The 14392-nt window shown below is 46.6% G+C and overlaps 1 protein-coding gene across 2 annotated transcripts in view; it reads right to left on the bottom strand.

Annotated features, from left to right (window-relative positions):
* The window catches only part of LOC310881270 (uncharacterized protein), a 39217-nt gene that overhangs the window by 23566 nt on the left and 1259 nt on the right, over positions 1 to 14392 (bottom strand). Inside the window, exons 2-6 of one of the 2 annotated variants that reach the window (XM_083798383.1) lie at positions 11988 to 12076; positions 11424 to 11604; positions 8469 to 8570; positions 5992 to 6117; positions 1647 to 1831 (exon numbers count right to left, since the gene is read on the bottom strand). In XM_083798383.1, coding sequence (XP_083654509.1) covers positions 1647 to 1831; positions 5992 to 6008 — 202 coding nt within the window. In that variant the 5' untranslated portion in view covers positions 6009 to 6117; positions 8469 to 8570; positions 11424 to 11604; positions 11988 to 12076. The remainder of the gene's footprint in view (positions 1 to 1646; positions 1832 to 5991; positions 6118 to 8468; positions 8571 to 11423; positions 11605 to 11987; positions 12077 to 14392) is intronic. The other variant, XR_014572286.1, reaches the window with a different exon arrangement.

Raw genomic sequence — 14392 nt, forward strand, 5'->3', positions numbered from 1 at the left:
GGTTTGCACGACACCAGCTGCTTCCAGCTCAAATGCCCCACACATAGCTAAAATTAGGCTGCTCAGATTTCCTGGAGGGGACTCTGCCGCACAGCCCGCGCCCAGCCTTCGTGTGGGCTCCCCAACAACAGAGCTCGCTTCTCAGCACGAGCCAGGCACACACGGCGTTGTGGAAGCCCACATGCCATTGCTCCTCGCTTAAACTAACCTTTTGCTCCCCCTGAACCTAGGGAATGGCACATGCCACTGTCAGTAGAGCCGATTGTGAGCGCTGAAACAGGCCAGTCTTTGGCTTCCTAGTGTCAAAACCAGAAAACACAGAGCAGGTGTGCCTTTATTGTGCATTTGAGAAACATCTGTGCAAATTACTTAATTTTACGGAACACTTTGCCAGCTCCATTTTCTATGAAATGGCTTGGGTTTTGTGAAATTATTTCCCTTTCACGTTTTTTTTGACTGTACAGCAATGGCTTAATTTAGGCTGCTCGAATAATGACGACTTGGGGAACTGACACTTTCAATTATGTGGTCTAATTCTACAAACATGCCTCTAACGTAGTGATATTCTTATTATTTGCACTTTGCAAGCATGATTTATGCTCTGTATAAAAGCTCTGGGGCTGGAATGGCTTTAAAAAATCCAACACCCTACATGTTACAGTGCAAGAGGCCCCTGTTCTGTGCGACCCTGCAGCACGTGTAACGGGGAGGGCAGCACTGACTGCTGCAGCTCTCCCAGAGGTGGTTATAGGATGCACCCTGGTCACTGCAGTTTCAGATGACCACCAGGAGCCCTGCTGGCAGAGCCAGAGCTGCTGGCACAGACTCAGGCTCTCAGACACCAGCAACTGCCCCAGATTCTCTGGTGACGGGATCAGATACAGGGCCCAGCCCAGCCAGGGGACCAAAGCGAGCAGTTACCAGCTGCTAGCTCTGCCCCTACCCCTCCAGCCTCTGCAAGAGTCTCACAAAGCCGAAATGACCCCAAAATCCCCTCCTCTTCCTGTTGCCAGTGCCAGCCACAGCCCCTGCTTCCCTCCAGCCACACAGCGCTGGTGTCCTGCTCTGCCACCACTTCACACTAAGTCACCCAAGACAACTCCACTGCTGGGGTGCAGCATCCAGCGGTGCAGTTCTTGCGTCCACACAACCTCCCCAGCCTCGGGACAGTAGCACAGGGACAGCTGTCCCCAGCAGCCAGACGGACACCCTGCTGCTGGGAGGCCAGCGAGCTAAAAAAAACTCCTGGCATGTCAGTGAAACTGGAGAAGAGAGCGCTTTAAATAACACTCGCCTCACAACGCAAACACTCAAGGGAAAACCTAGGTTTCGTGCTTAATTTAAGGGTTTAATCCCACCCAGGGAATTTGCTCCGTGTGTGGAAGCACTGGCACTGCCTGTCCCCACTGCTGGTGGCTCCACGGGCTGAACACGTGCCAGCATCACCAGTGTTGGTGGAGCTGACACCGGACGAGATTTAAGACCAGAAATCACAGCGGGCACAGAGGTGAGGTGACTCACCCAGATACAGCGCGGTGCCTGGTGACCTGAAGGCCAAGTGCCGCTGACCCTGTGCGGTGACTTCCCCTGTCCGGGGCACAGGAGGCAGCAGGGACAAGGTGCCACGGGCAGGGCACAGAACTCACCTCTGCTTTCACCACGACTTTCTCTGCTGCGCAGCAAGAGCACGGGCAGCTGGGTAAGAGGGCAGGCAGGGTTCAGGAGGTTTGGTTCACCTACGGCTCCACCAGCTGTAAAACGTCGGGGCTGCAGGGCAGAAGGATCTGACTGATGCTCAGGATTCGCTGTGGGATGGCCACCCAGGGCACACCTGTGTGACAAGAGATGACAAGCTATAGCAGGAGAAAGATGTCATGCAGGTTCTGCGAAAGCTACCCCAGCTTAATATTGCTTCTGAGGGCAACTTCGCTATTGGCATCAGCCTACAGACATCACGTTTGAACGTGTTCCCACCTGAGGCCATGCTTTCTCTTGGTTCCTGTTCAATGCAATTTAAATGCTAGGTAAAAGAAAGAGGCTCTGGGACAGAAGAGTTTTCTTTTTTTTTTCCTCCATTTTTTCCATTTTGGTGATTACTAATATAGTACTGTCACCCCATGATGTGGCAGTCACAATTCATTCAGTGCTGTTCACAGAAATTTTCTTCATAAGTATCAGGTCTGGTCTGGGGAGAGCAGAGATCAGAACACACCACGCGCTGCAGAAAGTGCAGATGTAATGCAGAGAAACAGCAAGTCATCGCGAGCACCGGATAGCAAACCCCTGAGTCATGCACAGTTCCATGCACTGACCACACGATTCAGACCTCCTAAGCCTGCTGGAATGGGATCTCCAGCTCCTCGGAAGGTGTGCCCACATGAAGCACCGAGCTGGCTAGGCTGCGCTCTTCCTTGGCCCCGTTAACTTAATCCTCCTGATGACTCACAGCAAAGTCACCACCGCGCTCTAGGGTGACAGGGGCAACTGGCTGGCGGAACAGCCTACTGCAATTTTTTCTACTTTAAAAAAAAAAAAAGCACAGGGGGTACAAAGTCCCCATTTCTGGGATATAGAGACCGTTCCCACACGAGCATCACCCGACAGGAGCTGCTGAGGCTGTGCCCACTGCAGCGCCCGAACCACAGCTGCAGGCTGTGTTCACGGCACGAGAACCTTCCTGCTGAGGAGCCCCCTGAGATTTATTCTACCCCCTTTGGATCCTCATGATTTCAAGTGGAAGCTTAGCATCTCTTAAAATAAGCTCTAAGTGTCTTAATTTCGGTGCTTAAAAGGGGATTTGGTCACTTGGTTCTAGGAACTGTTTGACTCCAGTTTGACTCAAGTGTCCGATGTCCGTCGGCAGTTCAGCTGTCGCCCGAACAAGGGGTGGGACAGCCAGGATTTTCCAGCCCTGAGAAACAGCTGTACCCAAAGGAGGTGTGTGACAGGAGGGACAAAGTTAATTCACTCCCAGCCCTCGTCTGCTGCCCATTCCCAGCCGCTGGGTGAGAGGCCTGGCTCCTGCGGGGCGAGCACCCCGCTAGGCGGCCCCCGAGCCCCGCCTGGAGCCACCGGGCTCACCCCTAAGGGCTGGACCCGGGAGCCTCGAGGCAAGCAGAGGGCGACGTGGATGGAGAGGTGATGAGAGCCCCTCTTCTTACACCACACGGTGAGCAGGACATGTACCCTGAGCGATAACACGCTGAGTGCACGCGTGGCGGCACTCTGCCCACTGACACCAACATCCCACAGGGTGGGGATGTGACATTCCTCGTGACACTCTGCTCTGTACAATGGTCAAACTCGTTTTAAGCTCAAAGACCTCCAAGTATGGAGGCAGGACACACTTCTCAGCAGCTGTGCTGGTCTCCATGCTCGGAAGTCTTTGCTAATCCCACAGCAAACTTGTCCTTAGGAGCCAGCACACCTTTTTGTCTTTCCTGGACAGCATATATAGAAATCCCCAAAGGACTTCCACCTACAATTTTTCAGATGCCAATCTAATATCCTACCTGCTTAGAGGACGGCATTAAAAACCTAACACACAGAACACGAACCTCTGAAATAGCGCACTTCAGTGCTACAAGTCCTGAACATACGCTACAAAAACTGCCTCGGTATTGGGCTGCATTTCTATGATTTAGGACTCCCATCAAGCTTCAAATCCAAGCAGGACTTTGCAGTTTCTGTAAATACCTTACTGATGGCCACAATAACCTCTTCAGCTGTTTGTTTATTTTCAGAATGTCTTAGCTGATGCAAGCCCGCCCACCTCCCCATCCCAAGAGCCATTCCCATTAGGAATTCATTGCACAGCTTGAAACTATCACGGATTTCCCTGCCACCTAGCCTGTCATCTCAGGAACCTTGCTGGGTGGGAAATGAAACCAATAAAAGTGCTCTTTTCTCACATCCTACAGAAGCCCGGGTATTCTCCACCACCCCCCAGCACCCCAGGAACAACAGAGAAGCCACTTTCATTGCACATAATCATGTCACCAAGTAACTTGTAACTAGAAAGCTCACTGCTGAAGTGCTGATGACTTCCCCATTTAGCCCTGTGGCACAGAAGACAAGCTCAAAACAGTGCTTTTGCCTTCCCACTGCCTTTGGGAAAACCTCATTCTTTGTGATCCTACTTTCAAATCCCTGTTAATTTGTATAGGGCGGTGCCACAAGACATCCAAGCGTCTAGCGTACGCTCTCAAAGTTTTAACAGCTCTATAAAAATAAGCAACACCCCCAAGTGCATGCAGATGGCTTGCAGAATGCATCACTCAAACTGACTGAAGGTTGCTATCCTGTATTTCTATTTCAGCCTGTTTTCTAAATAAAAGGCATGCCACTACATTAATATGCTGATGCAGTCTAGGCCTGCCCTCCCCTCTAAAATTGCACTCCTCCCCCCTCCCCACACTCTTTATAACGCGGTGTATTTCAGATGCAGCAGATGCTCATTTTGATCCTAAAACAGATTTAATGGGTTTTCCATGATCTAAACACCTGGCAAAAGGGCTTCGTGCAGCCCTAATACTTTCCTAACGCGATGTTAAATTTGTCCTAGTGTTGCATATAGCATAATTCTGCAGCCATGTCAACTATTCAGGTAATGCTAGAATGTCGTCATTACGGTTTATGTCAGCAGCATGATCTGTATGTACCTTGTAATCATTCTGGTGTTGGGTTGCAAAGGTCCCCGGACTCTTCACTTGGCTGAGTCTAATTCCATCCTCCTCACAAAGATCTAGGGTTACACTAAGTAAAGGTTGACATTTACAGGAGACACTAAGACTGCTGGAATGACTCGCCAAGGTAAAGCCCTGGCTGCGTACTCTTTCAAGGGCGTAAGCTGTGCAGTGCCAACGTTTCTGCTAGCCTGCTGTGCTCAGCGAGGCAAAACAGGCTGGGGGCACGGCATGTGGGGAGCCCAGAGCTGCATGTGTCACCGCGGTGCTCCGGCAGCGCTCAGGGACAGCACCCCAGGCGCCTGAGAACAGGGAGCTCAGGAGGGCCTGGAGCGATCGCTCCCCACGTAAAGGAAGGGAGGCATCAAGGTCCGAGTGCATTTACCCTCCTACGTTCATCCCACCCTCTAAAGCAGCACTGCCAGCACATCCAGCACACCTGGAAGCCTCCTGGCTTACCGAACATCCTGAGCCCCTGAAGCATTAGGTCTCACGGGCAGCTTCAGACTAAAAGCTGCCTTTTTAGGTGATGAAGCTTATAAGTGTTTTGTTTTGTTTTTAATCTATTCCCTTGAACTCTTCATTATTCAAGTCCAGTATTAACAGTGAACACATCCAACACACTCACTAGAAGCAAACTGAAAAAGAACCACACAATGTGAGACAAGATCACAGCATCTAACACGGATTGTGCACAGAAGGATGAGTTGGTCTACAAAGCAGGGTGCTGCAAGCAACGTGATCCTCACGGATGGCTTCTGCATCAAACTGTAGACACTTAGAGCAGGCACAGACAGACTTCTCTATCATGGAGCCTCCACTCAATAAAACTAGGAGGATCCTGCTTTGGCAAGAGATTAGCCTGTCCTTCCATGAGCTCGGTAACTGCAGCATCACATATGTGGCTTCTGGTATTCACTGGGTGAACGCCGACTGCTCTGAGTGCTGCATGGCACCAGTCCAGTTTCCCTTGCAGGTTTGACAGCCATCATCTTTGGCCATGGTCTCTGCCACGTCAGGAGGTCTTAGCTGCAGTCGCCACGCTGTGAATAACGCCACACAACTATTTGTCTCAAGCACATGCGCATAAGCTAGTGCCGGCATTAGCTGTTCAGAGCTAAAGATCAGAGCCCATTTTATCAGGGCTGGAAACTTGCCACAAGTGGGCCATCCTCTCTCTAAGATCTTGCCTCAGCTTCAGATAAGCCACGTCCCACCTCCCTGGGCAAGCCTCCTGAAGCACCCCACCATGCTTCAGTCTTAAACCCCAGCCTGCCACAGCCTCGCTTCCTACCACTTCACTTACCCTTGCTCAGGGTACATCTGTCCCTTCTGCTTGTATGCACATCTTCCTCAATTGAAGATCGATCGTGGATTTGGAACAGCCAAAGAAGCGTTCCACAGAGTGGAACAGCCAGCAGTGACAGCATGCCTACAGGAAAATCACATCTTTCATTGTACAGAAGTAAAGGGGCCGTAGGTCATACAATGCTGCTTTGTTAACGCTGTTCCAGTTGTGTGGGAAGACCTTTAAAGCAGATGTCAGCCCAGAAGTTCCTTTCACAACCTGCACGTCTGATTTTTACCACCCTTTTTCTTTGGAGGAAAAAAAAAATCAGCCCATTTTACTGGTACTGAAAACCGACTACACCGCCCATTACCTGACAGACTGCAAGGAAGCAATGCCAAGCATCACGGGGATCCAGGGTGGACTACAGCCAGCGTTGGTTTGTGGCGGGAGCCCAGGGCAACTCAATAACATTGGCTTCCCTTGCCCTCCCTCCCACATCCAAGGATTTAGGATTATTCAGCAGTCCTTGCATCATAGCACAGCCCTGCTGATGGTTGTGTGATACAACCTTGGACAGGAGCCATCCTCGAACTGCTTGAGGGATACTTATAACTCAAGAGCAACAGACAGAAATATGAAGGCCATGGGTGGTCTAAGTACGTGTGTAATTGCTCTGCTGGATCAGGGCCAAGGGCAGTGCCGCAGGTTTGAACGAGGCGCGCAGTGACATGTTCTCATCAGGGATGTCCAGATGCCCTAGAGCAGCCCGTTGTCTCACGCGGCTGCCTACGGTTGTCAGGTGGCTGCACCAGGCCACTCCAACCAGAAAGCAAGCAGCCTTCTCTGTAATCTCTTTTGATTGTTTTGGAGAAGGACAGAAAGCAGGGAAAGAGAAGACATCTCAGATAAATTATTTGGACCAAATCGTTATGCAAAGCCTTGGAACAGTTCAAATGCGCACACTCATTTTGTTTTTATAGCCAACCGACCTGTTAGAGGTGCCTAAATCCCAGTCTGTGGAGGCACCACCATATCTCTGCACCGTGCTCCTATCTGCATCTGTTTAGACACTTCAATCAAAACATAGAAAAACCCTAACAGAACCCTGGAGCCCGATCTCACAGGTTAATTCTGTACTTTGCAAAGGTCCATACCTGTAGCCTTGGTTAAACATCGCCGTGCTCTGGAGGCGACCTAAGCCTACTCTCAAATACTGAACGATGCTACTATTTTCTTTGGCACGTACCACTTGCTCTCTGAGCAGCATACGTTCTGTTCACAAAACATAGCCATTGTGTCGTAAGGAAAACGAGACAGCTCTAAACACGCTGACTTATGTTTGTCTCTTCAGGTTCCCAGGGTAAATCTGAAGGCTCAGCCTCCTTGCAAGACGCAGCATCCTGGCAGGGCCAGGGGAATGTCACAGTAAGTGCAAACATTGTTGTGTCAACTATGTTCAGTCTCTTAAAGTCTTTGTCTCCATCCTGCCTTATTTTTCCCCACACACACACTAGGAAAAAGTAGAAAGCCACCAGCATTTTGCTGACCATTGGCTCCTCAGCCATCTAGCAGCCGGTCAGTCCAACAGAGTTGCACCACCTTAATTCAGTCATTATCTATTAATCCTCAAAGAGCAGTTTACACATTTTTTAAATTATTATTTATAGTATCTCAGAGGTATTTTGTAAGGATAAGCTCACACACATATTCAACAAGTGACAAAGAAGCAAAGGTCATCATGAATATCAAGATCTGGACCCTAAGCCCTGGAAAAAGGATTTCTGTCTTGGAACATTTCCTAGCTGGAATTGCTAAGAGAACTGATGGAGCAGGGGATAAGGCTGGAAATACTTGAGTGGCTGCCACACAGCTTAGCCATTTGTCAGCCTCCTTCAAAGATTCACTTCAGAACAGAGAGTTGATTTAGAGCACATACTCAGTCAAGAGCTGGGGAATTCAGACTATCTGGAGACCGACTGACATCTGAACTCAGGCTGGGAGGAAAAGAGCTGACCTGGGTTATTTTGGAGAAGAGAGAGATTATAAAAAAGACCATTACCCCAACAAGACAAACCCAAACACTTCAGTTGCACATTTATACGTGAGACACATGGTTCAAAAGTTGATAAGGATATGAGCAAACATCAACACTCCACCATAGAACAAGGACATGTCTTGCTCTGCAAGTATTTATCACCTTAAAACTGCTGTTCTTGATTAATCAGAGACCTTATTCTAAGCTCTATGTCAGTTGAGCTCTAAGGAAAATGCCAAGACAGAGTAGCAAAGTTCCTTCTCATTTCTCTACATTCAACCTCATTGCAGTTACCAAACGCACCACAGATGACAAGTAAAACTAGACCTGGAAACAACTAAGTCAGGTACAGATCTCTGTAGAACGGGACAATTACTAGAAAGCAACACGGATCTTTACACATACCACAAGATGTGGGCATTGGACTGGCTTACAATGTAAGACCAGCAACACTTACCAGTTATCAGCTCTTCCTTCTACTGATTTGGTGGTAACAGTCCAGTGACACATTCTCTCTCGGAGCATTTAAACAGAGACTCTCCACTGGTTATGTATTAGGCTGGTGCATGAATAACAGAAAAAACACTGTCATCTTCTTCTGTTTCAAGTAACGAGCCAGCAACACAACCAGGTTTCTGCAGATCAGAAATTCAAGCTAAAAAAATTGCTTTTCTTCACTATATATAGATGCAGAGTCCCTCGGCAAGCCTGATTGGGTCTTCCTATGGAAGCACACCTGTGTTTACAAAGGTAAAGAGCATACATTGTCTGAGCAACGCAGCCTGTTCTGTGACTTCAGCTGCTAGCATTACATCTCGAGTGTTCTTGTTCTATCAGAAAATATTTAGAGGCTGTAACATTGGCTCATTCACATTTCAAAAAAGCCAACACACTTAATTAGCGATGCTATCAAACTAGCATTTTAATTCATAGCTGATCCAGACAGAATTACTCACATAAATTGATCTTATTTATTTCCTACAAAGAAGGCTGAAGTGGAAATCTCTCACAGAAACCTTCCTTATTGTGTTGTATCCAGTGGAATAGATTTTTTTTCCTGCATTTTTATCTTCATTTGAATGCATAAGTAAGCTAAAGCATTTTAATAAGCACTGGTCTACAGGTGAAAAAAACTCCACTCACAAGCCTCTTCAAATACATTTAGAATTAAATAAATTATTCTAAGTAAAATAGGGACACCAAATCATCTTCACTGAAGGGTGTATTGTTCCATAATAATTGTTCCAGTGTGGAAACACTTTTGTCAGCCACTTAATGCTGATTTCTCCTCCCCCAGGGTCTACAAAACATAAGAGCTACAAAGGGTCAATTAGTGGTATTTGAATGTCGCATTCATGCTACACCCACCTTACACGTTCACTGGTACAGAGAATATGATCAGATAACAGATTCCGCAGATTTCCGAATACTACGAAAAAGTAGGTATTACTATGCCTGTCTGATGCAATTTTATTGGGACAGGGACAAAACAGGAAGGAGAATTGCTGTAAAAATTAGGAGACGGTACACGTTCGTAGAGTCTTGAGTTAAGGTTAAAAGTATCAGATGAAGTTGCAGGCAGCTGTGCAGAGTCTACGCTTCCTTAGACAATGCGTGAGCAGAGCAGGAGCAATGGGAAGAGACTGGCACAGTGACAGGGTACTGCTGAGCCACAAGGGCACTGTTACTGTGCATTATAACTAATGATGGATCCAAGGAAAAAAAATGAAAACATTTTAAAGAATTTATCATATTCCCAGGCATGAGGTCAGAGCTCCAGTGGGCCAAGTTCGCAGCTGGACTAATTCCAAAGTCAGTGGAGCTGTTTCTATACCACCTCAGCAGAGGGGTGTTTGTACCATCGGGTCCCAGCCAAACCTGATGCTTCCCTATCCAGATGGTATTCCTTCTGATGGACAGAAAGGGAGATGTTCCCTTTTGTAATCTCACTGACAGCTGAGTTGGGAAAGGGAGAAAGGGATGAAGGTCTTTCTTCCAGTCTGGCATTATAACCATTTAATTTTTTTTTCTCTCTTATTTTGAGCAGAGGCTTGTTCATCATCAGTTCCTGGTAAGTACACTGCAAATTTCTTTGTTAGACAATTCATTGGTTTACTACCCCAAGCTTAGTTTTCCCCACCTCATCCAATATGAAACAATCATGTTCAAAGGGTAGCCAGAAGACAGCATGCAATGTCAGGCAAAGAGTTTTGCTTTTGACAGAAGCACCTGAAAGGCCCCAATTTATTCCACAACAATGAAATATCATCCTTTTTACATTCAAAGACACGTACCCTATATTTAAGGGAAAACATATCAACTATGTGGCTTTTCTGGGGTTTAAACCTGTGCAAGAGAACATGCAATTTAGCAAAAAAAATAAATATATATATATATATATATATATAAAATTGTGCCTTGTTTCCTTAAAGTCCCAGGAAGAAAGATCCTTCCTTCTCCTTTGCTCCTTCTGAATCCTTTGACTTCCTATGCTCTTTGCATCACTTTTATGCATTTCATTGCTGCCAAGCCCCACCACATATAACAGTCCTTCTACAATGACCGATTCCTACACATCGACATATAGCTTCTATGACACAACAGCATGCCTGAATTTGTCATTTCAGAGGAAGTCTGCACCCTGGTCATTACAGAAGCTTTTCCTGAGGACTCTGGAATATTTAAATGTGTTGCTGAAAATGAATTTGGATCTGTAGCATCCAGTGCACGTCTCTCTGTTTCTGCAGGTGAGCATATATGCATTTCTGAGCTGAGCAACTAAGCACAAGAGAATTAATTAGCTGCTGTTCAGTGTCAGGCAGAGCCACAGACATCTACCAACCAGAATTCAGACCCAAACACTTCTAGAGGCTCACAGAGAAATGCCCCCAAAACGCCGTCAGCCTGGGTGCTTCTCAAAGCTGAATGCAAGTTATTCTGCATTTCTGCTCCTGGCCCTTCCTCTTCATAGGTCAGGACGACAAGGTGCAGGTGTAGATCTCTCTGACAGAGATCCCTGAGCTTCATCCCTTCAGGAATCCTAACTTAGCCCAACACACTGGTTGTGTTTACACCTTGTTATTGTAACACACAACTTGTCTGGCTTGCGCTGTCTAAACAGAACAGCACTTTGTGTGTAAGCCAAAGCTCACCAGCCCCCAGCGAGGAGACAAGTTTGGCTAATGCAGCTGTGCAAGTTTTGGTTGAGGCAGGGCGCAGGCAGGTTGAACTCTCATCCACCTGCCCAGACATACTACTTTCACTCCCCGTAACTACAGCGTGCTGTACTAATGAACCGTTACTGTTTTCTGCCTGACCTGGGAACAATCCTACTTCCAGGAGCAAAAGAGCTGGAAAGCTTTGCAGGTGCTGCCCGCTTGCCAGCTGTGCAAGTCACCATGAAGAAACCCACCTTCACGAGGAACAGCCAAGCTGCAGGCAAGGACCGCGACGCGCCCAGCCTGCCATCCTACAGCACGGACACCCCGGGGCTGGGGAACCGAGCAGAAGCCACAAACTTCGGCCAGATGAATTCAAAGAGTGAAGCTGAAGATTTTCACGGCGTTTATGAGAATTCAACTCAAGCTTCTCCTCTGCGGTAAGACAAAGAAAAATCACATCCCTTGGTTAGTTTTACACCGTACTTAGGGAACTAACTTTCTAGTCATCCCAGCAACACAACTGCAAAGCTTCTGTGTTCCATACCCCAACAGCTCAAACACACAGGCATGCAATAACCTGAGTTGTTTTCCTGTATATATATTTCCTGACAATAGGAGCTGGCAACACCAGCCTAGCTACCCAACAGCACAGGCTCCATTTGGCAAAGTATACAACAATCTAAGGGCTCGGGTAGGTGGATAATGGTATTTGCAGAAACGCCTATCTCTAAGTAACTTTAAAAGCATAGCCCCAAATAATTATCCTCTAAAAGGCCTTTGGCTCCACAGCAGAGAAAAGGGAAAGGTCACAGTACCTGGGAAATTTCAAGGAACTGCTCTCTTGCCACCAAGTTCTTCTGTAGCTTTGACCAAGTGGCCTCACCTCATGTTTCCATTCACCACTCTGTAACATAGCAATAAAGCTTGAGATGCTGTAAGTGTGGAGCAGATTGTACCTATAAAGTGCTCCACAGGGGACAAGTACCGAACCAGTAACCCACCAAATAGAAAGAAAACTGTCCTGTGTCATGGCAGGGCCATTTCCTGCTCAGGAGATGGGGATTTTCCTCAAGAAAAAACATTTCTTCTTATATCAAGACTCAAGCCAATTCCTGTCCCAGATACAACTCACAAGTAACTATGTACTTCTGGCATTATTAGTTGTTGTTTAACTATTCCAGAGAAACCAAGCACGTTAGAACTTACATCTTCACAATTCCACCCCAAATTTTAGCAGTGTTTTCCAGGTGTTTATTGGCATTAACATAGACCTCAAATAGCAAGAGTTAAGAGGTCCAAGCTCAGCACTGCAAAGCAGTTTCTTCAGTTCTGTTTGTGAAGGGGAAGCTACGAGGCAGACATGTGCCTCCTCTCCCAGCTGAATGCCAGTAATGCATTACAGGGATACTGTTACATCGTGTGTAAACGGCTGGCTGTGACAGACAGCATTCTCCGTGCTATAGATTATTTTTGGACGTGCTCAGCCACTTTAAACCAGTTGTTTTAACAATTCTGGACGCCCTCCTCCAAATTCACTGCTGGAGAGACCATACTGCAATATACATTTCTCTGTACACAGGAACTTTTTACTACATTACTGAGTAAAAATGGGGTTTGCTTCAATAACCTGCAGATCCCCGTGTTGTCCATTTAGCCCCAAAGCTCACCCACGAAACCCAGGCAGTCAATCTCTAGTGAAATCAGCTGGGACCCTACAGAGAGCCCGCTGCAGAACCAAAAGCCTGGCTGCAGCTAACTAGCACAGACTTCAGAGACTGCAGCACTGCCAAGCAGCAGAGGGCTGCCTGCCACCTGTGATGGTGCTGTGCATGTGCTGTCAGTGCCTTCACACATCACAAGCCAAGCACGTGAACGCAGCTCTGTATTCGAGTCAACTCACACCCGACCACCCCAAATCCAATCCGAGACAGAAAGGTGAATTTGCTTGGGAGTACCTACTGCAGACTTGCATCCCACTGCTTGTAATATTTACCTGACGATTATTTTGAACAAGAGCAGACTGTTAATTGTCTGCCAAGCAAAAACGGCAAAAACGAAAGCTTTTTTTTTTTTTTTTTAATAAAATCTCTGGCATAATTACCTCTGGGAAGGAATGGGGCAGTTACAGACATTTGCTGACTCTCCTTTTACGATAGGACTAATTTTTCCATCCTCTCTCCAGATTGCTCAAAGGCAGCAGGCAGCCTGTACTTTGGCATTTCTAACAAGCAACACGTGAGGAGGCTCTTATAGATGATACTTCAATGCTAAGGTTATGGCTTGCAGCACTGCCAGTGAGCTGTGCTTGGGTTTTCATTTTTAAAGTTCTGGTTGGTTTTTTATGCGATATCTGATGTCCTGCATGAAGGGATATAACATATCACCAAAATCAGCCATGTAATAGCTTTGAAAAAATGTGGTTTATATAAAATGTTGACTAGTGTTAACTAAAAAGGCTAGCTAGTGTACAGAGCTGCAGAGTGCTTTCAGTTGGCAGCAATACTGAACCGCATTTTGGAAGGCATTTACATGCCTCGAGGTACAGAGAAAAAACTATTAGACTTTCTAGCAGTATCCAGCTATGAGCACTTAAATATTTTTGAAACACACAGCCTTATTGCCGTGTGCTTTGAAATATTGTGAATGGGACTCAACATTGTTGCTGTTAAATTAAGCAATCATCTCTAATGATTAGCTGTTATTTTTAACTGCCTTGGTAGAAAGATTCAGCCATATAACTCTATCACGTACATGGTTGAAACTGTTACTAAAGACAAAAAGAAATACTGACAAGTACCACGATGAATGAATGCAGTCCTTGTATTCATACTTCTCCAAACTATTGCTTAGCAACGGTCACTCTACAAAAGCTAGAAAATGCAGTTGGAGAAGACTGCAGCTACCAGCTACTTCTTTCAAGGCTTTTGTAGCTACAGGTTACAGCATCCTTCTCATCAGCCTTAAAAAAGCAGAGCAAAACCAGTCCCTGTTTGACTCTGTACAGATTATTATCTTTATTAAAGCCAGTTAACCCAAGCAAAGAAGAGGTTTCATGCACTAAGTATACTACCAGGTGTTTTAGGTAGTTTTTACAATTGCTTAATAAATACACAGAAGATTCATAGCTTTTTCTAGACCTTTGATGCTATATCACTCAAGAAACTAGAACCTGATCAGAGGCACTGCGTCACCGTTCATAGAAAGGAAACTGAAGCAGTAC

This window comes from Anser anser, assembly GCF_964211835.1.
Source record: "Anser anser genome assembly, chromosome: 14".
Lineage (NCBI taxonomy): Eukaryota > Metazoa > Chordata > Aves > Anseriformes > Anatidae > Anser > Anser anser.